Source organism: Abramis brama (genome assembly GCF_963993115.1).
Source record: "Abramis brama genome assembly, chromosome: 2".
Taxonomy (NCBI): domain Eukaryota; kingdom Metazoa; phylum Chordata; class Actinopteri; order Cypriniformes; family Leuciscidae; genus Abramis; species Abramis brama.
Window position 1 is genome coordinate 38,849,565 of NC_139964.1, and position 26,096 is coordinate 38,875,660.

The 26,096-nt window shown below is 36.9% G+C and overlaps 1 protein-coding gene across 2 annotated transcripts; it reads right to left on the reverse strand.

Moving 5' to 3' along the window:
- Positions 1 to 6,461: 6,461 nt before the first annotated feature.
- On the reverse strand, positions 6,462 to 21,440 carry ednraa (endothelin receptor type Aa). 2 transcript variants are annotated; one of them, XM_084107192.1, is made up of 8 exons: positions 21,128 to 21,440; positions 19,423 to 19,895; positions 16,483 to 16,610; positions 12,528 to 12,726; positions 11,014 to 11,166; positions 10,482 to 10,615; positions 9,472 to 9,580; positions 6,462 to 8,459 (listed from the first exon to the last, which is right to left on the reverse strand). In XM_084107192.1, the coding sequence occupies exons 2-8, from the start codon at positions 19,831 to 19,833 to the stop codon at positions 8,322 to 8,324; spliced, it is 1,272 nt and encodes a 423-aa protein (XP_083963318.1). In that variant the 5' UTR covers positions 19,834 to 19,895; positions 21,128 to 21,440; the 3' UTR covers positions 6,462 to 8,321. The 2 variants fall into 2 exon arrangements, with proteins under 2 accessions (XP_083963318.1, XP_083963319.1); XM_084107193.1 differs by having other exon boundaries at positions 21,124 to 21,299.
- Positions 21,441 to 26,096: the final 4,656 nt, after the last annotated feature.

A 26,096-nucleotide genomic window follows, 5' to 3' on the forward strand; every position in this document is an offset into this window, starting at 1 on the left:
ACAATTGGTCACATAGTTGGTACGGAATAATAAGTTGGTTCTAAACTTGATAAAAATCAAAAGCATTGTGTTTGCATCAAATTGCATCAAAAGTTGATTGCAACTTTTTTTTTTTTTGACAAAGAGGTTTGTCAGTTATTAAGAGATGTGTAAACTTTTTACCACAACACTGGCTCTTGGCTCTTGCTTAGATTATTGCCCAGTGGTGTGGTCGAGTACATCAAGTAAAGACACAAAATTGAACTAATTGAATATAGTCCAGAACAGAGCGATATGACTCACTTTAAACTGTAATAGAAGGGCTAATATAATAAGAATGCACTGGTGAAGGATTGTCTCTCTGCTTTGTTTTATAAGAAATATTTATGTGTCTAGAGTTCCTAATGTCCTGTACTCTCAACTTTTGTATAGTACTAGTCATAATTTTAACACCAGGCAAAACACTTAAAACAACAGACTGTAATGTATAGAAGAATGAAATTATGGAATGATTTACCATTGATATTACATATTTTTTAACAAGAAAAATGAGTTTTAAAAAAAATATTTAAAGGAACATTTAATGGCACAATATATAGTAAATTGTTGATTTTGATATTTGGAATGAATGTTGGGTTAGTATGTTTCATTGACTTTTTATTGTTGTTGATTAAATGTAGTTTTGTATTTTTTACTTGTTGGGACCCCAGGAAGAGTAGCCACTGCCTAGGTAGTGGTCCAAATAAACAAATACACTTAGATCATAGATGGAAAAGACCATTTACAGCCAATACAGGCAATTTACTAAGGAAACATATGTTTTTTAAAGTTTTTTTAACAGTTATAGCACCATGTCTTGCCTGATCTCCACCACTTTTATTAGGTGTCCTCAAAGTGTGCCCATACGTGTGTCAAATTTGTTGTAAACATCTCATTTCGTTTTGAAGTTTAGACACTTATATTTATGAGAGCCTAAAAATTATTCATGGGTGACATTGATTGGATTTTTTTTGTCAGTTCCTATCATAATTTTGACATTTGGACGTTATTGTTTAGCTATTGACCTATGTTTTCAAATTTTCTGTGGTGGTTTTGTCTCAATCGGACCAATGGTTTCGAAGATAATCGCAAGTTTTTTAAGCGCTAAATGACACCGTTACACAAACCATAAGGCGAAACCTGGCATGTTTGATATCGTTGGACTCGGCAAGGATTCAGGAGTCTAAGGAGGTCACTTCTGTGAAAAACGCTGGCTTGAAACTTCTCAGGCTCCTTCAGGGCATTGTGCCGATGAGGCATACTGAGTTTTTTGAGATATGCCAATGTTCTCATAGACTATCATGGCACCCTGGACAAAGACACTGCATGCCAATTTTCATCGGACTAACGGTTGGGTGGGTGTGGTTAAAGCCATTTTCATGATTTCTTTCCCTGTTATAGCGCCACCAAGTGGCCTATCGGCACTTTTTTTTTTTCATGTGACCTCAGATTGAGCTCATTAGCGAAAATATCTCTTTCCGTTCACAAGTTATAGCCGTTTTAGTAAAAGTGGCCCCGGTCACATTGAACATTTTGGTTCCCCTTAGCGACCGTGAATTTAAATTATTATTATTATTTATTTATTTTATGACTATTGATAGTCACTCTCCAGAGAATATTTCTGCAGTGGTTTGGTTCCGATCAGGCCAAAAACCTAGGAGTAGTTTGCAAAAGTAGATTTAAAAAAAAAACTCAATTTACTCGAAAATGGTACCTGAAGGGCGAGCAAATTTTGTCCGCCTTGAGCCAAGGATTCCAACGATATAAGACACTTGAGCCTACGCCTAACGGTTTAGGAGTTATGAGCCATTTTTTGACCGCTGTTGCGCCCCCGTCAGGCCGTTCGGGGCGGGCCTTGGTGACGTTGTAGGCGGTGAGAGTACTACCAGCCTCAAAGTTTCAAGTCTCTATGACTTACGGTTCGGTCTGCCCGATCAGTTTTAAATGGAGAATGCTGCATCATGGGGAAATTAACAATAACAATAGGGTTTCAGTGCTACGTGCTTGAACCCCTAATAAAAAGGGCCTAAAAAAGGCCTTTATTTATATATAAGAAAAGAAAAAAAAACTTGACGCTTGAACTGCTGGTTACAAAATCTTTATCAAGCCTTATAACATGTACCTCAGAGAGGAAAAAGGTCGCTTTTTGCATTTTCAGCTCATTTATCATGGAAATGTGGTGTTTTTTGGTATGTTTTTTTTTAAACCTTTTGAACTGTAATACCTCTACTAATGGCCCAACATCCATAAAAGTTTCCAAGCTTCTTTAGGATCATGTGACGCATGTGCACGCCCAATTTTGTGAGGTTGTATGCAAAACAGGCAGGAAGAGGGCCGCTTTTAGCCATTTCATGGGATTTGCCATAGAAATGCATAATTTTGACACCTTTTTAACAGTTGTAACGCCACCAAATGGCCAGTCGCCACGTCCTTTTTCACGCTACCACAGAATGAGCTTTTACATAGGTGTGCTGAGTTTAGTGAAAATATCTCGTTCCGTTCACGAGTTATAGACAATTTAGTAAAAGTGGCTCCTTCCACTTCGAGCGTTTTGGCGGCCCTTAGGGACCGAGAACTGAAATTTCCACTTTTGTTTGATAATTATTGACAATCAGACTCCAGAGAATCTTGCTGCACTGGTTTGGTTCCGGTCGGGCCAAAAACCTAGGAGTAGTTCGCAAAAGTAGGTTTTTCGAAAAACCCCAAATACCCTAAAATTTTCCCAAATACCCAACACTCTGATGTATTTTGTCCGCCTTGAGCCAAGGATTCCAACAATATAAGACACTTGAGCCCACGCCTAACGGTTTAGGAGTTATGAGCCATTTTGTACTTTTGACCACTGTAGCGCCCCCGTCAGGCCGTTCGGGGCGTGTCTTTGGTGATGTTGTAGGCGGTGAGAGTACTACCAGCCCTCAAAGTTTCAAGTCTCTACGACTTACGGTTCGGTCTGCCCGATCAGTTTTAGATGGAGAATGCTGCATCATGGGGAAATTAACAATAACAATAGGGTTTCAGTGCTACGTGCTTGAACCCCTAAAATCAAACCTGTGTATTTACTTGAGTGTGCAATGAGGAATAGCAATAATTTCCAGATGCTTTATTGAGTAGGACAGATTTAATCTCAGACAGTCTCCCCTTGTCAGATCCAGCAGTCCCGCAGAAGACATAAGAGCGCAGTTTCACTAGCCTGTTTCAATACCCACCGAATGTGGAAGATGACTTTAATGGTCTTTTACATGGAAAATCAGCTAGAGTTTAAATGTTTCCATGATGAAAGCAGAGGCAGGAGCTTGACCTGTAAAACTCAATACTCATTCTTTCCTCTCTCATGCCCTTGTGTTTATATAAGACACAGACTGCAATAAAAAGGTTTAAAAAGACCTACCGGTCATTTGCCAGTCACAAAAAAATAAGGTATACCTGAAAAAATTGTCAATGAAATATTTGAGGACAAAGGAAGATGTACAAGGCTGAAGTAGTCCTGAATACGTGGAGGCAGAACTTTTCCTTTATGTCGCTGCGCTGTCATCATACTGTCCCCCAGTTACAGAAATGGCTCATTGCGATGGGACAGATTGTTCATGAATATTGAATCGATCCTTTTGGCTTTTATAAATTAGAAATCGTTCTTGCCACACTCATGTGAGCGCCTTGTTGGATGACTTGGAGGGATAGCTCTGCAAAATGGCATGTGGGACTCTGCCATGTCGGGGCAGGGAAGACAAACAGGCGGTGTGTTTGAGAAAATTAGATACGTATTTAAAGTTTAAATGCCTAGTGCCGTCCATAGTTAACATCTCATGTGACTCCCAGAGTGAGAGTTCTTCTTCTGTGTTTAGTTTGGATTTAATTTAGACGTCAGTACTTGTTGGGCTAAATGAGGACAGTTATTGGATCATGGTTTGTGGCTTTATGTCTTTGGACATGTGAATTACAATCTTCATGAATTGGTGTCATGCCAGATGGATGGAAAAATTTTTAAAAAATATGTTTGATTATTAATTAATCTCAAACATCTGGCCAAAAATGTATGATAGAAATTGTTTAGTGTAGAAATGATTCTGTCTAGTCCTCAATATTGTAATATAAAAAATAAATAAAAATCTGATTATTGTTCTTGGAGCTCAGTCATCTCATACATTAATTTTGTGGATGGTTTGAAATCCCTTGCATGCGAGATAAGGTTACCTCATTCTCATAAATAGAGGTGACTGCACTGCACGCTCTCACAGTTAAGACATGTTTTATCCACAGATATGATCCAAATGCCGTTGGTTTCTTGCCTTTTTAAGTGTTATGGCAGTGGTGGCGTAATATCAGAAATGTGTTATTAATATAATCCATGGCAGAGCACTCTTATTAAAAACTTTAGGATACAGTCAGCGCTTATCTATGTTTGCTGGTAGTTTGGCCTTGGAGGGCTACTTTTCCTCTGAAAATAACTATGTGCTTTGTTGAGAGACCTGAGCTGAAGGACTCGATTCTGATTGGCTGGAAGGTGTCCAATACAACCATTTAATGCACAGGTAGTTCCAAATCAGTTGAATCACTGTTCTATATCAATGCACTGCTTTCATTGAAGCACACACACACATACGTCACTCGCAACCAAGAGAGATTCAGAGATTGCGTTGCGCACACAGAAACTTGATAATCCATGGCTATCCTGTGCATTAAATGATTTGAATGCACTCTGTGGAGGCAACCAGTTAAAATCGTTTAATGCACAGCTAGCCGTGGATTATTCCTTACTTATATTATAGGTGTCAAATTTTGGTATGAGCTTGAGGTATATGAGCTGCAGCCATGGATTTTTTTAGTAAATAATGACTTTAGTCAACTAATAGAATTAGTTCCTCACAAAAAGTTATCATATGACTTTAGAAGACTTAAAACATACAATTTATGAGAAAAGAGCAGCTCGTACATCCTTGGGGGAAAAAACAACTTTTTCAAATGTTTACATTTTTTAATTTCTAGAGGAAAGTAATAAAAACATTGAATTTAATACAGATGCAGAGCGATATTAGAATTCCTTTAACTATTTGAGTACAACGACATTTTGATGGCATCTGGGTAAGTTTCTAGAGTGATGTGAGTTACACATGTCAGCTTTTCTATTATTTTATTTTATTTTATTTTATTTTATTTTATTTTATTTTATTTTATTTTATTTTATTTTATTTTATTTTATTTTATTTTATTTTATTTTATTTTATTTTATTTTATTTTATTTTATTTTATTTTATTTTATTTTATTTTATTTTATTTTAAAGGCTCCTTGTGTTACTTTGCCTTTGAGCTTCATTTGCTCCTTCCTTGGCAGGCTCAGAGGTTCCCACCAAATTCCTCGGACCTAAAACCTTTCGTTCTTCTCCCTGAAGGCAGTTTCATGAGAATAAGAAAAACATATCTCAAATCTCTGATGAGACGTCATTTTTGCATTAATATGCTTTCAATAGTAGACTCTCAAAACTGACTTGTCTTTCCTCTAATTCAATTTCTAATTCCATGTGTGATAAGAACATGTCTTAAAAGAAACAAAAATAATTTTTTTTATTGTAAATTATTAAGTCCATGCTTATTTTGGCTGGTGAACATGGCCCATTTATATTCAGCCTAGAACATTGTGTTGCAATGACTTTATATCAATCAAAAATTATTAGCTTTTTAATTAATACACATTTGTAACTGTTAGAGCATATAACTCTTTTTCAGAGAAATCGTGTTTGAGACCAGACCAACAATTTGTCTACTGTGCTTATAAATAAGCATCATCTTCATTATATAATATAATATAACATTACAAAACCCCACACAAGCAAATAAAAAACACATTTATTTTTCCAAACCAATATCAGACTGATATAAACAGTAAATTACATTGCAGACAGATAATGGTTTCAGCTCCACAGTTTACATTAAGGCTTCTAGTATGCCCCGTTCACATCCTCTAGGTTGACACTGATGACCCAGAGGGGCCGTGTTGCCTTGTGGGTCAAAGTGCATCACAAATCACTCCCATACTGGAGCTTCTTCCCAGGCCAAAAAGAGACAGCTCTCACAAGGGACCTATCTTTTTAACACTGAAACCTCGGAGATAAGGAGATAAGACAACATTGCTTTAAGTGGTAGAATCAATAGTCTGGTCCAATACTCTCAAAAATAACTAGCAGCTAATCTAGAAGATTGGACTAATGCTGTTGCAGTCTATGAGAAGAAGCTTGACAAGTTTTAACCAGTCAGTCATGATATGTAAAATAGTCTAAAGTTAATTATCTGTACTGCATAGCATATATAGAGTAAACAGATGGTCGGTTGTTATAGTGCTATAATAAGTTTAAATATATATATATATATATAACTGTGCAACATTCCTCACTCAGTGGTGGTAAAGTTCAACCAGTGTGACAAGGGTAATCCGTGACATCAAATTCCACTTCAAACATGACCTTTTTTCTTTATTTTTTTTTTTGTCATGCATAAAAATATCCCTCAACACTTAGCATTTCAAATTATCAAGACCCATATAGATCTCTGTCAGAACGTGTACAATGTCATTCATATTAGTTTCAAATTATGTCAAAAGAAAATGGATTTCTTTCAAAAGTTTGGGGTTGGTAAGATTTAATAATGTCTTTGAAAGAGGTCTCTTCTGCTCACAAAGGTTACGATTAGTTGATCAAAAATACAGTAAAACGGTAATATTGTAAAATATTAGTACAAATTGCAATAACTTTTTTCCATTTTAATATATTTTAAAATACAATTTATTTCTGTGATTGTAAAGCTACATTTTCTGCATCATTACTCCAGTCTTCAGCGTCACATGATCCTCCAGAAACATTTCTTGTTATTATTATCAATGTTGAAAACAGTTCTTTGATATATTTTTGTCAGGATTGTTTGATGAATAAAAAGTTCAAAAGCATTTATTTGAAATGGAAATATTTTGTAATATGAATGTCTTTGCTTTGTATCCTTGCAGATTAAAAATATACATTTATTTAAAAAAAATAAAAATAATGATACTTACTGACCCCAAACATTTGAATGGTGGAGTATATTTTTGGTACAACAAGATAAAGAAAACAAATATTTCAACTTAAAATACAGATGATATACAAATACTGAGACCATTAAATATTAATAATATTGAAGTAATGTATACAAGGTTAATAGCATGTATGAGTTCTCCACACAGAACTTTCACAGTGTCAAAATAAAGCAAAGATATGTTTGTATCTCTTGGGCGTTTTTGTTTTGATTACACAAAAGCCCCCTTTCCCGCGCCCTTATACTCAATTTTTTTTTTTTTTTTTTTTCTTTTACACTATAACCCAGCATTTGTTGCAGTTGGAGTCATTCCTAGAAATGACTCTTAAATCCTACCAAGGTCAAAGTTATTTGCCTCCTCAAATCTGGAACACAATCCAGCTGTTACATTTCACATGTGCTGTATGATCTTCATGTTTGTATTTTTGTATTTTTTGTATTTTTTTATTCTGAGCTTACATATTCATCTAACACCTTTCAAGCATATACACATGAAACTTAATTTGGCATTTAAACAAAAAGGCATATCTTCATTATCTTCCTACTACTCTAAATAGATATAGGTGACGTCCAGCGCACAATATGATTCGCCCTAACAACTAAATAAACTTTTAGCCAGTTGGTGACATGAAAGTTCCTGTTTTACAAACTAGTTTTGAATCAAGCTTCCATAACTGCATTCAATGTGCTAATAATAACAACCGGACACAAAAGGATAGGCTGTTCCCTCAGTTGCATGGGAGTTTCTTTGGCAAAGCCTATAGGAAGGAACACAAAAACATGCACACAAACACACACACACACACACACACACAGATTGACCCTCACCACTTTACTCTTCCTTTCTGCAACTTCCTTTCACATCAGACAGTGACGATCCAGAGCTTGTTCATGGTGCAGTATTTACGCAAGGAAAACATGTCGAGCTCCTGATGAGGGTTAATTTGTAGCTGTTAGGTTCAGCTGCATCCTGTTGCTGTTGGTCTTCACTCCTACCACTTCTCTCACACAGAAAAACAACACTCTGAATGTCTGGGAACAGCTGCTCTAGGTCTACGGGAGACTTTAAATATATCAGGTCCATTGTCTGATCTGAAGCTATATATAAAGACATCCTGATACTGCGCTGAGCACAGGGCCTTTAGTTTCATATGAATGGTTACAATGCTCTCCACCTCAAAGTTTGACACTGATGATGTCCGCTTTTCTAATGCGTTTTAAGCATGTAGACTGTCCCCCGCCTCTCAGTCGCTGTATTTGCGAAGGCTTCTGTCGGTATTGAGGTTGCCGGGCTCATGGTTTTTGCACTGAATGCTAGTGCCGTTCACGGGGCCTGAGCTGGACACCTGGTTCTTGGTATGACACCAACAGCACAAGCAGGACTGAAATAGTGATAAAGATAAAGGAAAATCATTTGATTGTTGCAACATAAGCTCATTAGATGTTATGACCCCAAAACACACCACAGTGCATGATTTGTTAAGTAATACATTTTTTTAACGTTTGCATGACATGGGTTTCTTGCATAGTAAACTAGCTCACTAGCTCACCTGGTACAGCACTGCACTTGCGATTCGGAACGCTCAGGTACGAATCCAGTTAAAAAAAGTGTCACGACACTCGATTAAAGAGCTGAAAGACTTGTAGAAGTAAGCTAAAATGGCATGGTTTGCTTTTGTTAACACTATCGGTTACGTTTAGAGCAGGGTTTAGTGTAGGTGGTACTATAATTTCGAAGGAGATAGAGCTTGAACCTTTTAGCGGCACTTGCTGAAAATTTCTGTTTTGAACTGCCACGATAACAGCCAACATTTTAAAATGTTGCCAGTTTTACATTCTTCTGTTTCGAAAACAATTGAACATGCTTTTAGCACCATTCACGGGACATTTCAATTTGAGCATGCTGTAAAATGTGCAAGAAACAATGTAATATTATTTTGCAGAAATGCTGCCCCGCATGCAGCTAACTTTGGCCCATAGTAAATCAATGTTGAATATTTCTCTTGGACCTACACCATCTCTTGCACAGCTCACCAGTTTGCTTGTATTTAGGGCCATGAACTTTGGTTGGCCAACTGAGTTGGTGTTATGGTTTGTCTCACAAACGCTTCAGCTGCATTGTATTTATGGGATCATCCTCGTTACTGAAAAGGGGCCCACTTAGGATCTGACGTCATTGTCTGTAATCTACGCTCAGACACCCATGGCTGGGCATGGCTTATCTCTCTCTGAGAATGACTCACAGACACCTAAACATTCGTCTCCATAAATCAAGCACATGAATGTTCTGTGGCCGCTGATTTTGCGAAGTCGTGACGTGAGGAAACGTATGCATTCACTCATTCTGTATGAGTCTGTTTGCAATGGCTGGTTAATGAAGGAAGAAGCACTCACCTTAAAGCAATTCTTGAACTTCTTGCTGACAAAGTAGAGGATGATGGGGTTAATGCAGGAGTTTACAGTGGCCAAGTTGATGCCAAAATAATCCATGATCAACAGGAAGCTGAAAGTTTGGACACTTGTTTAGTTTTGTTGTGTGTGAGTTTACATATACCACTTGCACAATCTACAAGATGTTTGTCATTTTTTAATAAGATGGATTATTTTAGAGATTGCAATGACAAATACTAAATACTAGCTGAAGATTTAAAATACAACAATTAATTTAAAGCTGAGCTTATACAAAAATCACACTAGAAATATTATACCATAGTCACATAAAAAAACATGACTTTTTAAAATTGTATTAATATCCATGACTTGTTTTTAAATTACAGTTTTTAAAATTCCCTGATATTTCCAGGTTTTCCATTATTGTCCCTGATCTGTCCTGAGAAGGGAAGCTGCCCAATAATCTTGACAGAAATTTGTTAAGATCCTGTAGTCTTGGTTTCCCATCATGCTCTATGTCTGAGTTTTTCCAACAGTGGCTATATGATGTCTTCAGTGGCCAACTAAGGGACTCATACACAACTATCACTATTAATGCATAACTATATATATTTTTATGTACCATTTGAATATTCCTGTTAACTCTAAACAGTACAATTTGTCTAAATTAATATATATTTTTTGTCTTGTGGAATATAATGAAATACAGTGTTTTAATCAGTCTGTTTAATGACAGTACTACATTTAAAATATGTTTTATATATCTTATTTTTATTTTAAATTTTTTAGATTTTATCTAATTTATCTTTTTATTTTTTTTATTTTTTAGTTACAAGTCTTACAGCTTCTGTTAGAGGTATGTAAACTTATTTGGAAGTTATCTGTAAACACTTTAGTACAAACTATAACTTGTATGTCAAGAAATAAGTACCATGCACATACAGTACAAGTATGTAGGGTATAAAATAAATCAGTCCGCTGTTAAGAGTAAAAATTGGCGAAGGCTCACTCACTTGAATAGGTCACAACGCCTTTCATCAGTTGGAACATAAACCATTTTCTTCAACAGTCTACTGAGATGAAGGGGGAACCAGCAAAGAGCAAAGATCAGCACTAAACAGAAGACTGCTTTAGCCACTTCACGCCGCTGAAAAACATAAACAAGCCATTAGATCCACATATGTTCAATGTTATATAATGTACTCTCTCAGAGATGTTACTTTTGCAGACTTTAGCACATAACAGGCTAAAAAGATTAGTATAATATCATCTAATTCAAGGATGGGCAACTTCGGTCCAGGAGGGCCACTGCTCTGCAGAGTTTAGTTCCAACACTAATCAAATACATCTGAACAAGTTAATCAAGGTCTCCAGAATTACTAAAAAAACAAAAAACTGCAAGATACTCCAGGTCTGAAGTTGCCCATCCATGATCTAATTGTTAATAAAGACAATAAGACTGTGCACTTTGCAGTAATACTCCTTATGTTTGAATGATACTGACTTGAAGGTTTACGAGCACTAGTATTAAGGACTTTTTCATACCTGTTTAAGGTGTTCACTGAGGACGATCCGAAGGCTCCTGTTTCTACGGTGGAGCATTTCACATGTCATGAGGGTGTAGAAAACAGCTGTGCAGGCCAGTGGCACGCAGAAGTAAAAGCCAAATAACCACCAGTCTTTCAAATCTACATAGAACTGAAAGCAGATGAAAGACATTCACAGTATCCATTATGTTTATAGGAAGAAAAAAAAAAGGAAAAAAGTTACGGTGTCATGAATGATGCAGTGTTTACAGCCAGTGAGAGATCATTTAAGGGCTGAGTTGTCACAGCACAATTTTTTTTATACCAACATGAATTGGTAGCTAATTGAAAGTAGTAAAAATATAGCAAAAATGCCCTCAGAAGACTTAAGTATTGTTTTAACTGTGAGCTTAAACTTTTGATGTTTAGACGCCGGAAGCAACGAACCGGTAAGAAAAAATAAAGAGATGGATTCGAGAAAAAAAGAGGAAGACATTCTAGCTTAATATGATATAGACTAAATTTGGGGTCAGTAAGATTTTTTTTCTTCCTCTTTTAAACATTTGTTACAAAAAAAGTCAATACATTTCTATTCCTTAAAAAAAAAAAAAAAAAACTATCATTGTTTCCATTAAATATTGAGCAGCACAGCTGTTTTTAACTGTGATAATAATAAGAAATGTTGCTTGAGAACAAAATCAGCATGTGACACTGAAGACTAGAGTAATTCAGCTTTGTCATCACAGGAATAACATCACATTTTATAAATATAATATAAATGCATAATATAAATATAATAAAATACAAATTTTATTGTATTTTTTTTTTACTTTCAGTGTTGTAAAATATAGTTTTTTGTTTGTTTGTTTGTTTGTTTGTTCTTTACTTAGCAGTTAACATTTATTCAATAATTTACTTATTTGTAGCCATGCAATAAACAGGAAAAGCATTTTGCGTTGCATCCTGATCACCCTGCTGGGTTTATTTTATGATAATAATCAGCTGACCTTAGGTCCCTATAGCATAACTGTTTAACATATAAAACAGTAATCAAAGTGAAAACAACACAATGTTAATTTCATTTTTATAATTTAATTTGTGCTGTATTAAATTGTCTCATCTGAATTGTCCAATGTTTCTGAGATTAATGGCAGGGTTCATATGAGAGAATGAACTCGGTTTCTCATCCACACATATGGCTCTGCTTGAGAGAGATACATCAGCTTGTAATTTCACTCATGGTCTGCTATCAATTTACTTCTTTGGACCGAACAAAGAAAAAGAAATCTCCAGATATCGTCTGCATGGGAAAACTGAAGAAAACTCCAAAGGTTTTACTCTTATCCCCTGCATTGTCTGTGATTTACGCAAAATGTTGCTTTCAAGATCAAAGTTTGTAAATGATGACAGAAATCGTGCATAGCATCCTGCTCGAGGTCAACCACACAGGATGCACTTACAAAAAGTGCTTGAGTGTTTATGTGAATGAAGGGAAAAGACTTCGGCAATGACATCCATCCGATTAAAGCTTACCCTCGTGAAGTCACTTTCAGGCTTGAGCATACAAGTGCGGATGGTTTGGTTGTTGTAGTCGAAGGTGATCATGTTGAAGACTATTGCCTCTGGTACAGCCAAGATAATGGACAGGACCCAAATGGAGAAGATCTCAATGGCAGTAAAGAGGGGAATGCCGACCCCCTGCACTCTGCTCCAGGAGGCTACAGCCCTGTACCTGAGCCACAAAAACAAAACTCTCATGAGATCGCTCATCTGTTTTAACATTTCACAACAGAGACATGTCATTAGCTATGTTTTCATCCAAAGATGTGCATTTAACTTGTGCGCAAAAAGAGTATCGCATAAAAACAATTGCGAAATTTCTATCTCACACTATAAAAAATTATACGATCAATAAGTTAGGACAACATGTTTTACATTGCTTTAACTCATCAAAATAAGTTAAGCCATTTTCAACTTTTTCTTTATGATATACAAGATTCAACTAATTATATTAAGTCAGTTTAATGTAATTTAAGTTGAAATGACTTAAACATCCAAGTTGATTGTTCTTAAAAAATGTCAGGCAGCAACTTTGTTTTTAACAGTGCATGTACTGTATTTAAGAAAACAAAATTGTCACTTACTAGTAATAAAAATGGAAGTTGCTGCAATCGAGAAGCCACTGTGGCTGTTTTTTCGTACATTATACATTACTTGTGCCTTAGAGCGTGCAGACTAAATGCAATGAATGCTGTCGTGTTATCTTGCGTTCGGCGGTGGATGCCTGGTGTTTGGGAACTCAGTCATGTGAGACAGTTCTGGGAGGTAATTATCTCCAGCAATTTGATGGGGGGGGGGGTGTTGTTTTTGCGCATCAAGGGATTTTTTTGGTAAATGTGTTTCCATCATAGTTTATGTACATTCTCTTATCGAATAAATAAATAAAATCCTTTTTTTTTTTTTTTTTTTTTTCATCTTGCCAACTTTAACTTTTCATAAAATGGATTGATGGAAAGATCCACTTTATTTAAGATCCACTTTATGTGAACTAGACATCTCTGTGAATGACCTCAGAGAAATATGTATAATCTTCAACACCATTTTTTTTTTTTTTTTACATCAACACCTGCAAAGCTTGACTGATCAGATTCCTATCGCGTGGGAAAGCTTCTGTGAAAATATTGCCGTGCGTGCAGCTGTGCCAACTTTCAGCTACTGGTTTACAGCTACAGTATCTAAGATTAATGAAAAGGCTGCTTTGCATTGTAATATGCATATTACTAAAATGCTCACAGATATACTTCAGCTGTTTGTTTGGATATAGTCACTGGTTTGCCTGGCTGCTTGTTTCCCTTTGCTCAAAGTCATGTTTGCTTGTTTGTTTCATTAATATCTTTTCTCTTGTGGGTGATTCTGTAAAACGGTGCATCAAGATTTTATATAACTATATATTTTTTTTATAACCCATTTGAATATTCCTGTTCAACAACAATGGGACATTTATATTTCACTAAGTAGAGATGTATCCACTTTGCCAAAACTTAGACGGATAAGAAAGACGTGATATAATAATAATAATTCATTACATTTACGTAGCGCTTTTCTCGGCACTCAAAGCGCTTTTACAAGGGGGAATCTCCTCAACCACCACCAATGTGCAGCATCTACCTGGATGATATATGTATTATCTTGAAAGCTCACGCAACATGGGGAGAACAGATCTGACGAGATGTGCTGAACATTTCCTCGGCATGATTCAGAAACTAATTGAAAGCAGCTGTGCTGTTGTGAAATTAAGTCCAGCAGTATGATTCAAGTGATTCATTCTTTAAAAATTGTGACGGGTTGCTAGACATTTGTGGCTCAGATTCGCTCTTATGGTTCTAAATGTCAGTGAAACATCATTCACACGGGAAAAAATGTTGATGGCTTGTTTTTGGCTTATACAGTATCTTAAAAATTTGGCCGAAAGACAACATTTTAGTTTATTTTTATTGTATAGACATACGACAAGATAACAGCCATTCTTCCTTCTTTATGGTAGCGTTTAAACTGAAGTGGGCAGGTGGCTTCAGGCTCTTGATGAGGAAAATACTTTCTAATGAGAGGTGCCCATTAGAGCTGACCTTGTAAACTGGAGGAAGTGCCCTGATTCAAGAAGTGGACGTCCCGCCTTTTCCCCTAAACCACATGCGCAAATGCACTAATGTTTCCTGAAAAGGTTTTCATTGGAACCACCCTGATCAAGATGATACGGGAAATACAGCTTTTTCTCATTTCATACAAAATTCTTAATTTAAATGGCAAGAGATCTCTGGTTTTAAAATGGTGGATAAATTGAAAAGAAAGAAATTAAGCTACTTTTTGACAAATTACCTGTATATAATTTGAGCTTCTACAGTCAAAATAATTACATAATTACATAATTACAATTTTCTAAACAACTACAAAATATACAGATAGACACCAGTGTCCAATGAAATAAATGTACTCAAAACTGGATTTTTAAGATTGAATTGTTAATTGTTTTTGCTGATAAAGACAGCATAATGTATTTGTGGCAGAATACAATGCTTCCACAATGCTTTATGAGAATAAAAATTATAGAGTCTGAAAAGTTAGGTCATGTTTGGTTTGAAGACGTACAATAAGCATACAGTGAGATTGAGACAAGAATTGTGAAATATGTTTCTTTTTAAAGGATTAGTTCACCTCAAAATGAAAATTTCCTCACCCCAATGCCATCCAAGATGTTTATGTCTTTCTTTCTTCAGTTGAAAAGAAATTACGTTTTTTGAGGAAAACATTTCAGGATTTTTCTCCACACAATGGACTTCAACGGTAACCAAATTGTTGAAGTCCAAATCAATGCAGTTTCAAAGGGCTCTGCACGATCCCAGCTGAGGAATAGGGTCGTATCTAGTGAAAAGATCATTCATTTTCTAAATAAAATAAAAATGTATATACTTTTTAACCACAATTGTTCGTCTTGTGCTGGTCTGCGATGCGCCAGGCATTACGTAATCATGTTGGAAAGGTCACTCTAGACGTAGCGGTCTCCTCCATCTCCCTAAGGTCTTCATCTGTGTACCCTACCAAAAAGGTAGGGTAGGGTGAAAAACTCCATCTCATTTTCTCCTCCAACTTCAAAATCGTCCGACATCATTGTTTTACCTTTTTTGTTAAAGGGCTTTTGTATTAGTCTTCGCATGTTCGCTTTGTAAACAATGGGGCGGTACTTCCGCCTACGTCCAGCGTGACCTTTCCAACGTGATTATGTAATGCCAGTACAAGATGAACATTTGTGGTTAAAAAGTATATACATTTTTATTTTATTTAGAAAATGACCGAATGTTTCGCTAGATAAGACCCTATTCCTCAGCTGGGATCATGCAAAGCCCTTTGAAGCACTTCAAAGCCCTTTGAAACTGCATTGATTTGGACTTCAACAATTTGGTTACCATTGAAGTCCATTGCGTTGCGAAAAATCCCGAAATGTTTTCCTCAAAAAAGTTTTGAAACTTGTTTTGCAAGAAAAATGTTTTCCTCTTTTCCACTGAGGAAAGAAAGACATGAACATCTTGGATGGCATTGGGGTAGTAAATTATCAGGAAATTTTCATTTTGAGGTGAACTAACCCTTTAAATATCTGAATTACAATATAGCTAAGAGAAGGAGTGACAGATTATAACACATCTAGGCCTAAAACCATAAACCCAGCTTCTGACCTTTGTCTCTCCCTGACCCTAAGACCTCGGCTGTGAAACTTGAACCTGTAACCTCAAGGAGGCCTGATGTTTAAAGGTCAAATTAAAGAAAGGTGTGTAGATAGCTTTTTTTATTAGATGAGTTTCTCTCATCAGTAGAAAAACTCTTTGACAATTTAAAGATGAAAATAAATTAGAAAAGGCAAGTTTTTTAAAATGAGGTTTAGAACATGTAGACACTGAAAGTGACAAATATTTAAAAAGGTGAAGCAGTGATTTACCTGTCCACACTCAAAGCACACAGATTGAGTACTGTAATCCCAACAGATGCTTTCTGGAGGAATGGAACCAGTTTGCACAGGAAGAGTCCAAATGTGCTGTCATCAAACGGCCATTTTGTGACAAGCAGCTGCAAGAAAAAAAGGATTGTTCATTTCTATGATTCCTCAGCCATATGACCCACAAGCTCTAGTAGAATACATTGCATTGAGATGAATGAAATGTGGATGCATTTTCTTATTTATTTTAAGCACTTATGTCTGTACATTTATTTATAAAGTTGGAATGAAATGGAGATGTTTAACCATAATTGAGGCAGTCTAAATTTCTGGAATTTGCTGGTTTCTGAAACAGTTTAACTTAAATAAGTAGCAGATTGTTTTGCTTTGACTCTCTGTTCCCATCTTTGGCCTTAAGGGCACACATCTTGTCTTGATGAAATTGATTTAGTGCAGTTTCAATGGCTACTTGTATATCGGCCCAGACACTTCTTTGTTCGTTGTGTACTTTTGCTAGTCTTCACCTTGGAAGATTCTAGTAGTGTTAAACAAAATCCTCATGTCTTCTTTTTTGAAGTGTACCCCATTGTGAAAAGAAGTTTTGCGTCAGTAGAAGGTTTGTGTTTTGTTGGTTTGGACTCTTGCAAAGTCTCATCATTCAAGTAGCCTTGACAGGGTTCTTTGAAAGGGCGTTGTCTTTTGTTAAACAGGAAAAGTATGTGGTTTATGCTCAGGTTTAGAAAGGAGGAAGCTCTTCATGGGTGTATCCTGGCCCTGTTTGTATGAGGAGTGTGGAGTTTAGCACAGATGGAGTGTGTATGTGCATTTGATGTATATTGGAAGTCAGTGGTCTGGAGTGCACAGAAGTCTGTGCGTCACAAAACAAGACATGCTAACTGCCGCACTTCTGTTTTAAAACACTGTTGTTGTTTGAGCTTTCAATGTTAAACGGACACCTTTCATCCTAATAGAGAAGCTCTCTGGATCGCCGCCCAACATCCTGTTGAAAAGTCCCTCAAAATGAAATTTGTAAAAACTGGAAACATTCTGTGCTAAACTGTTGCACATTGCCTCAGAGAGTGTTTTAACATTATAAATCATATAGATAGACTACAGATAGGAAATTTGACCCGGGTCAATGATGCATAAGAAAGTCCAAGATAAAGAAAAAAATATACAGTACTGTGCAAAACTTTTTGGCATGTTATTTATATCTTTTGCTGTAGTGTGTCAGTAGGAAATATCAGTTTACATTTCCAAACATTGTTTTTGCCATTAATTGTAATAATCCAGTGAGATTTCTGTATGCACAAGCAATCTGACAACAGCCAGGATGATCTGATCTCACCATCATCGAGTCCGTCTGTGATTACATGAAGAAACAGAAAAAACTGAGACAAACTAAATCCAGAAGAACTGCGGGAACGTCTCCAAGATGCTTGAAGAAACCTTCCTGCAAAGCTACAGTACTGTGAAAAGTACTGGCACTTGTGTTAAAATGCTGTAAAGTGAGAATGCTTTCAAAAATTTTGCACAGTACTGTATATAGTTAAAAACATATGTATGTTTAATTTTAATTTTGACTCTAAAAAGTATACAGTGTATGACTCTAAAAATGTCATGTGGTGTATCCATCAAGTAAAAAGTATTAAACAAAAATAAGTAAATGTACAGAAAGTAAATGAATCTAAAAGTCCCCTTGTGGTGAAAATCAAGTATTTAATGTTGTTTATATGTCTATGTGGTGTTTTTGATGTGCTTTAAGACAAACCATGTGAAAATTCATGCCTACACCATGAGTATTTTCTCCTTAAAACTGCAGTGAACCAAAGACAGTCTCAATAACTCGGTTTGAAATTGCGGGTGTTTCTGACTTAACAAACTACCTTGTAACCAATCACGTCAAAGTGTGATCGTAAACTAGTGGATCTCTGAGCTGGTGTGAGTGAGTGGAGGCAGGGCTAATTTGCATATCCACAGAACCGCGTTTTTTTTCCAAGGAAAAAAAACGTTTAAATGTCATTGTGGTCATCAAAGATGATTTTTAAGGGATTAAATTATTGGCTACAGGGGGACTTTAATCATTAAAAAAAAACAAAAAAAAAAAACAATCATATATTTCTTAGGTACGTTTTTAAGTTAATTTTTTTGGGGGGGTCACACCAACCCCAAATATTTTAAATAATGTGCGTGTATATATATATTCATTGAAAAGGTCATTGCATGTCTGAATTACACTTTTAATGTATTTAAAATTAAGAAGAAAAAAAAATTGAGCATCACATCACTGACCCATCTGCTAGAGGCCTCTGTTCACTGTCAAGTACTCAGTTCACTGATGAGCAGAGTATTAGACAAGGGAATTTTGGCTAGTGATGAAGCATTAGTCAAAACAGGGCTGTTCATTTGGACGATGGGCTTTCAATCCCCTGTTTATTTTATCAGGCCATATCCCTGCTGTACTCATCATAAAAGCCTCAGTAACCGTAATAGGACGGCCCTGGAGATAAACTCTGAGTGACCGTATAATTATAGGGCCCCTTGCCCTGTGCATCTAAGCATCCTCCCAACTTCCTCTGCCAGCTCACTCTCCACATGTGTACACAAGTACTCTCTTTTGTATTGTACTGTATTATATGCACTCTTAAAAATAAAGGTTCCAATAGAGGGTTTTCAGAAATGCCATATAATAACCGTTTTTGATTTTCTTAATGTGAAGAACAATATGAGAACCTTTTTTTCCACTACAAAGAACCTTTTGTACAATGGAAACATTCCATTGAGGTTAAAGGTTCCTCATGGAACCACAGATGCAAATCAAGAACCTTTATTTTTAAGAGTGTAGGCTGGTCTTTCTGTCTGATTTGTGAAAAATCCCTTTAAGAACAACATGATGTCATGTTTCCTACCAATTGAAAATAATGAAGAAACAAAGGTGCCTACCTTGTAGACATTGATAGGGATGTCTATGGTGATATAGATGAGGTCTCCAAGAGCCAGGCTGGCGATGAGGGCATTGGGTCCATTTCTCATGCACTTGTTTTGGTAAATAATCCTCAGCAAGGTGGCGTTACCTACCATTCCCACCACAAATACGACACAGGAAATAATTGTGTTAATGTACTTAAAATAGAGCGTGATGGAAGTGGGATCCTTGCAGGATGGAAGTTTGGTATTGTTATTCAGCAGGGCCTTTTTGTTGGTGGGCTGGAGACCCTTATGCACATTGGTTTTGGAGGTAGTAGAGTTTTGAAGAAAACTGTCCTGGACTTCCTCTGTTCGATTTATCAGACATATTCCACCAGTGGCCAGGACGGCCATTAGCAAAAACAATTGTAGTGTCGTAATGCCCATTGCAGAGAACGCAGTTCGCTCTTTGATTTCCAGATGAGGTGATACGATCCTGATTAGTGCAGCTGTAGAAAAAGAAACAACAGGACGGACATCAAAAACACACAATGTTGTAAAGTTTAGTTTGTCACAGCTCACACACACACACACACAAAATAAAGAGACATACGATGCAGGCCTCAGAATGAAACAAAATCAAAGAGAATTACTTAAAAGTATAACACTAGATGCGCAAAACTTCAACACAACTTCAAAAGGGATTTAGTGGAGGAGCACAGATGGAGAGTGCCAGTACGAGTTACTGTCATGCTATGGGGACGAGACGTTGCCTTTCCTGTCATCCCAGGCAAGTACCCATCAGTGCTGGCATGGTGCTAGTGGCACAGCACCAAGCTTTTGTTTTTTCATTTGTAATTTTAAAAATGCACCCGTTGCATGGCTTTCATCACTTTGGTTTCCTCAACACACATTTCCGCTCTGGTTTGCGTTTGGCATTCATTAGGGCAGTTTCCCAAACTTAAACATGAAAAAAGACATTCACTATGTTCTAGTAATTTACTACAGCTTAATAACAATTCAGTTTCATATCAATCAGATACCTTTTTTACAATAAGGTTCTATTTGTTAGATATCATGAACTAATAATACATCTAAAGCATTTATTAATCTTATTTAATGTTGATTTCAACATTGACCATTACTACATTATTAAAAGTTGTATCTGTTAATATAATTTAACTAACATGAACTTACAATAAAGAGTTGTATTTCTATCAACGAACATTAAAAAAGATGAATAAATACCGTAACAAATCTATTTCTCATTGTTGAAGTGGTACCAAATAATATTTTAACATTACAGTGATGCCATATAAATTTCATTAGATATGCTGTTCGAAAAGAGCATACAATTTCTATTTTTTATTCTTAAAAAGTTGCTAATCACACACACACACAAAAAAATAATCTCTTTCAAATAAGTTGTGCAATTTTATCCATAACAAATGTAGCCTATTCGTACACAAGAATCACAAGTGAGAAAAGTTAATCAACTCTCATCTTGTTTGGAATCATTTGAAACCCCCTTTCATTATCTTGACAGCAAAGGAACACTTCTGAGCCAAGATGTGTTTCCTGTTCAAAGTCCCTGCCACCACCTGGTACACAAGGAACTATTTAGTAGACAGCCCTTCAAGTAGCATCTCAGTTTAGCATCAGCTAGGCACTAAAGAGATCCTGAACGGCACGTAAACTGTTACACTTATGAATTATAAATGCCTCCTGGTTTTTTACCTACCGCTCCTTAAATGTCTGCCTTCCCCAGGATCCCGTCAGTCAATCAGTCAGTGAGTTAGTTAGACGAATATTCGGCTAGAGCCCCCCAGACATCTGTGTGGTATCATATGAGTAATTAACCAACTATCAAAGTGTAGCAAGATCCCATTTGGACGCCACGACGCACCAAAGCTGCTGTGAAGGGGCTGCGCATTCTGTCTCCTGCTTTTCCTGTGGAGAGTTGCTGTGTGTGTGTGTGTGTACGTGTGTGTATGTGAGTGTTTAAGAGAGAGCACTTTGACGGGGTGGGATTGCAAATCTCCACCTCCCCCCTCGGCCGGGAGGGGGGCCCCAAAGGAAACACCAGCGCTCGGTGAGGCACAGCCTGCCTGACTGTCAACAGTCAGCCGAAGCTTGGGAAGCATCAGGAGGAATTACAAATCCTCTCCTGAGGTTTGCCGCCTTTCTCTCCCTCGATCTTTGTCGTTTTCTTTCTCTCGCCCTGACAGAGCCCTTGCCACCATGTCATAACCTTCTCCCAAATGATCAGCAGCGATATTTGCATCTGACAAACTCACCTACGAGTCCTTTGCTTTAGATGCGATACTGACTGATATGCAGGAGGGGTTGTGGGGGACGGTGGTGGGACCGAGAGCCAAATGTGCCTTGGACTTTCTATGCCTGAAATATCACAATGTGGGTGGTCAGACTCAGGGGAAAACTTGATTGCTCATGTGAACATAAAAGCCCACATAAGCCTTGGGTTCAAGTCTGCCTTATACCAGCCTTACATAAATTGAAGCTATTTTGGATTCTTTTTCATTATGTGCTCTGGCAGCATGATATGCTGTCTTTAAGAAGGTCGATTGGAACAACAAGCTCATCTAAAGCAAAGTTCCTGGCTGACTACATCACTGTCCATTATGCAACCTAAACATCTATGCCTAGCAAAATGGGCCATTATCAATATGGGGTCTAAGTGCAGCCAGGAAGGCTTATCGGTATTGTAAACAGGCACCTAAGCTGAAACTGCAACTGTACTTGTTTCTATTAAAACATTGACCTGAATATCATTACAACTTACTGGTCTATGGTAATGTTTTATTTATGCCCAATGCCTCCTCATTACTGAAGCTTTATCAAGTTGTCTTGAGAGTTAGAGGTTTATCTCATTTTGTTCTGTATGCAAGGGTTGATTGAACCTATCTGACTGTTTTATTGGTAAACATGGTAAACATGTATTAACAAAGCACTAATTTGTTTGTAGCCTTCATATCTAACAACATTCATGTTAATTCATGTTTTCAGCTTTCAGCACAGCACTGTTTTAAAGATTTTAAAACAGATTTTGGCAGATGTCAGTGCTTTAAGCATAAGAAGTATCTTATGCTCACCAAGGCTGCATTTATTTGATCAAAAATACAGTAACAACGGTGATGCTACTAATTAAATTAAATGTTTGCTATTTTAATATATTTGAATGTAAAGCTGAATTTTCAGCATCATTACTCCAGTCTTCAGTGTCACATTTCCTCCAGAAATCATTCTAATATGCTGATTTTGTGCTCAAAAAACATTTATTATTATTATCATAAAAATGGTTGTGCTTCTTATTATTTCTTTGGAAATCATGATATATTCAGCATTCTTTGGTGAATAGAAAATTCAAATGAACTCAGAACAGTAGTTATTCAAATTTCTTGTAATGTGAAAGTCTTTTCTGTCGCTTTTGATCAATTTAATGTATCCTTACTGAATAAAAGTATAAAATAAAGCATTTTTCTTTCTTTAAAAGAAAAGAACTTACAGACCCCAAACTTTTGAACATTATATTATATTATGTTATATTATATTATACCATACTTATATTAATTATATTATATTATATTATATTATATTATATTATATTATATTATATTATATTATATTATATTATATTATATTATATTATATATCTGTGATTCTTTGCAAGTTTCATGTTTTTATTTTGTTTAGTTTTTTCCACTTTATTTCATTTCTGGTCCACTGGTCTATTCTAGCATTGACCGTATAGCAGCACCAAATCAACAATGTGCAAAGACTAAAAAAAGACTGTTACTGTAACTTTTAAAAGTAAAAATCCCAAATAGTTATCCTTTGTCTATCTAGCTCATATTCTCATCACGTTTCAACATGGCCAAATGCTATGGGCAGTGTAATTCCCCCTTTCATTCCATTTGTACGTGCATCTTTTAATTGGAGTGTTCATTTGCAGCTAATCAGCCTGCTTAGTATTAATTGTGACTTAATTGGGTAATACTAATATTTATTGGCATTCAATTTTAAAACGATTGTGTTTTCTTTAATTGTAGGCATGAATTCATAATAGCTCTTGAATAAGTCATGGTCAACAGTGGCATATATTTTATTAATCGTAACGTGATTTGCTGACAGGATCCTTTTTCACAGAGTCCCTCAAGTCTGCTGGTAGTTTCAATGGTGTCACAACTTTTGGGGGAAAGGGAGAGAGAGAGAGAACGAGAGTATGTGTGTGTGTGAGAGAGAGAGAGAGTTGAGTTTGGAGTCTTTGTTAATCAAGACATTAATATATAAAATGATGAAACCTTTACCTGGTCCCAGTTGTTTTGGGCTTTCATGTTGTTGTGCTGTTGTTGTTTGGGCTCTTCATCTGGTATTAATGGCATTCTGTCTGAACTCAAAGATGGCAGGCTGCCTGGTAATTCATATGCTTGTTCTCTGATGGCATCTGTGAAAATGTGCTCCGTGCATATTGGTACATACCCTGTGGGAGGGAGCAGGAGCTCAAACCTCTGACTGAGTGGGATGTACGTGGTTTCATAACTGGGGCATTTGCACCAAAAACAAAAGAGAGAGGGAGGGAGGGAGGAAGAAAGATTGGGAAAGAAGGCCAATTTGATTTTCTTATCTGTGACTGTGACTGACATTCTGACACAGATGATGGTACTGGACTGAAGAACCAGTGGCGAATAGTTCGTGTTGAAGTACTGAAGATATTAGAATATTGTAATGTATCATATGAAACAATTAGCACACACACAGTGTCACACATACACACATTCAAATTGTGAATGTCAAGCTTCTGTTTTCTATAGACCTTATGTAGCCCCGCCCCTTTTCAGCGCTGCGCTCGTTGTCTTTTGTCTTCCGGTCTGTATTTTCACAGCGATCTTGCATATTTATGAATGAACGGCTCATTTTAAAATCTTCCCGGTCTACTGACATTTGTTAAGACATCTGCTCTAAACATTACAATCCTCATGAAAACTTTCGTTAACTTTACATTAAGTAAATCCACTTCAAAAGCTAATTACTCCTGGACAGCAATGCCATAGGAATATACCATAGACAGTATAAGAAGTGGACAGAGCCATCTCATTGGAACTCAATTGAGACAAGTGAAGCCCATTTTTAGCGATTTTTTAGGACTTCCGTTCCTGACGCGCAGACTCAAACAGAGCTTGACGATGTAGATGTGACGTGAGCAACCCGTCTGTCTTCTAGTGGCTGTGGCATGAGAAATCTGAATCATTCCCTTCCGAAACTTGCAGAGACGGAGAGCGTGAGTATGAGCTGTCAATGAGCTAGGAGCAGGAGAAACTTTTGCTAAGTATTCTGATTAATTACTTTGTCATTTTGCCTCCACGTCCCCCCGATTGCGCGCAAGCTTCTCCTCCTGTCCATACGGTAATCTCTATACTGTGCGACAGAGAGTCGCGTGGTTTTGACGCAATCGTTAGACTACTTTTACAAAAACTGCTTCTACGGGGCCATAACATAAGCTACAAGGTAATGGAGCATTTTATACATTGTCGTGTTTGTTTAGAAATAAATAATGGACAAATGGAGTCTTTAAACGCCTCAGATGTAAAGTTATTCGCTGTCAAAGTGACGCCAAAATGAATGGGAGTCAATGGGATGCTAACAGCAGGTGAAGTTCTGCTACAAGATGGTGGCACGCGGCCGGCTTCAACTTCCGGTCGACTTCCTTCCCGCTTGGAATATACAGAGCAACCGCAAAAACGGATGTTCAAAGACAATATTCTAAAGATGGCGGTGCCCTTGTTTCTCTGGTGCATAAGGTCTATACAAGCAGAGTGGATTTAAACTTATAAGCTCCAATTAAATATCACAATGGTAGTCCAAATGTGTGCTATATTCCAAGTCTTTGTACTGAAACAATAGGCCTACACATTTTTGAGCCGTTGTTCACCTTCATCTCTGCCATTCCAGTTGCGTCTAATTTCAATCATGCTCTATTGTAATCAGTCATGTGACATGGAAGAACCAGTGTCAAACCTCATGGCACCATTTTTTTTTAACATAGACTTAACTGATACACCAAACTGATGCCAAAGAACTAGTGCTGATGAAAGCCGACTATGTTGTCGCCTCGCGTCGCCTGCGAGAGCTGCATTTGAACACACCGAGAGAACTACAGGCGACTGTCAGCTAGCATGCGTGTTCTGCACCTGTGTGTAAATGAGACTATACTGTCTGTTTCTGAAGATATATTCATCTATAGCCTCTTCGTCATTCAAAAAGGGAAACCGACGCTGCAGACTGCAGATACACAAACCATAAACAAAGCAGTGCGTGCTTACCGTTTTGAATATCAGTCCTGCTAAACAGTTTCTTTATTCCACTCCGCTCATGTTAATATTGAAATATTCGCCCAAGGAACACTCAGGTAAGATGGCGTAACATTAGAACAACCTTCTATCTGTACCTGTTCTCAGAGTGCGAATTACCCCACCATAATTGGGGGGTACTGCTCCTTCACTTCTTCTATGACCATCATGGTCCACTACCATATCAATCCCCACCGTGATCGCCAAGTGCAACATGTGTTGTGCAACACACATACAAGGTCTAAACATGCGACAAACTGATAATCAGTAGGCTACAGAATATCTCATTGTTATTATATATCCAAAAGAGAACTGATTTGATCAACTCCCAAAAGTTAGAAG

Excerpts from the sequence above, each read along its gene's own strand:
- ednraa (XM_084107192.1), bottom strand. The coding sequence starts at position 19,833 with ATGGGCATTACGACACTACAATTGTTTTTGCTAATGGCCGTCCTGGCC. Across the intron at positions 12,727-16,482 it reads TGTGCTTTGAGTGTGGACAG|GTACAGGGCTGTAGCCTCCT; the intron begins GTAAATCACTGC and ends TTTGTGGCTCAG. Across the intron at positions 10,616-11,013 it reads TCAGTGAACACCTTAAACAG|CGGCGTGAAGTGGCTAAAGC; the intron begins GTATGAAAAAGT and ends TATGTTTTTCAG.